The 1,013-nt window shown below is 47.7% G+C and overlaps 1 protein-coding gene across 1 annotated transcript in view; it reads left to right on the top strand.

The window, feature by feature from the left end:
- EMH_0043490 (uncharacterized protein) overlaps positions 1-1,013 on the top strand; it is a gene marked incomplete at both ends in the record, with an annotated part of 2,568 nt that overhangs the window by 917 nt on the left and 638 nt on the right. Inside the window, one exon of the mRNA XM_013495848.1 lies at positions 323-973. Coding sequence (XP_013351302.1) covers positions 323-973 — 651 coding nt within the window. The remainder of the gene's footprint in view (positions 1-322; positions 974-1,013) is intronic.

Below are 1,013 nucleotides of genomic sequence, written 5' to 3'. Positions count from 1 at the left end.
GCAAACTCCTGCGACTCGGTAAGCCTTCCCGCTTTCTTTCTTTGACTATACATTTGTTTGTATGCATCACATGCGTATATGATGTGCACTATATAGAAATTCCGTGTGAACATGTTGAATTGCGTTTGCGGGCTCTATGGTGCATACGCGTCCACTCAATGTCTAGTGAATCCTGTTGTGAACTGAATTGGTACACTGAACAAGCAGCATGCATATCATATATATAGATAGATAAACAAATACGTATAGCGAGTGATTGGTCTATTTGTTTATCCATTCATGTTTAAATTTACAATGCTGTGCGCTTGCTTGTCGAACTTAGGCCGCAAGCGGGAAAGCAATGTTTCAGAAGCGGACGTCGTGTTATCACCAGATGGAGAAAGCCAAGCAAAAAAACTAGATCTAAAGCTTTACAATTTAATAGAAGCAATCAATGAGTGTGAAATGCAGAAACTGAATCGTGCCGTTCCTTCCTTCTGTCTGGAGGCCTTCGTGAGCTCTCCCCACACGTGCAGTATACAGACAGCTACTTTGGGGACATCTGCTTCTGGGAAGTGGTTTTTATGCAGAGGTCCGAAAGAAACGGTGACAAGGAACACAAGGCCGACTTGGTTGCTGGACCCCATGATAAGAGATAGGACAAAAACAATAGCTACCGCAGGAACTGAGACGAGCGCGTTGCAAACGAAGCTCCTGGACCTGCACACGAAAGGTAGTATGGGCAGCGCTGCCTTGGACTTCGACTTGTTGCCTGCTCAAGATGCCTGGTGGCTGCCCTATTCGACAGAACAGCTACAAGCGATACTTAGAGGCAGCCCTGAAAAGGAACGCCCAAGCAGCAGCAGCAGCACTGGCAGTGCTAGTGGCAGTAATCCTTTTATTGTGGGCGACGCAGAGGCCTGGCCCCACCGCATTGGTGCCACGTCCCTCAAGGCGACAGACGAACGCATGCAGTCATCTTTACAAAACAGAAGTATCCCCCCTCCCAACTCGCCTCTACCTAAAGAGTCACC

The sequence above is a fragment of the Eimeria mitis genome, genomic scaffold (assembly GCF_000499745.2).
Source record: "Eimeria mitis Houghton genomic scaffold, Emh_scaff1787, whole genome shotgun sequence".
NCBI classification, from domain to species: Eukaryota; Apicomplexa; class Conoidasida; order Eucoccidiorida; family Eimeriidae; genus Eimeria; species Eimeria mitis.
This window is presented reverse-complemented; position numbering and strand designations above follow the sequence as displayed.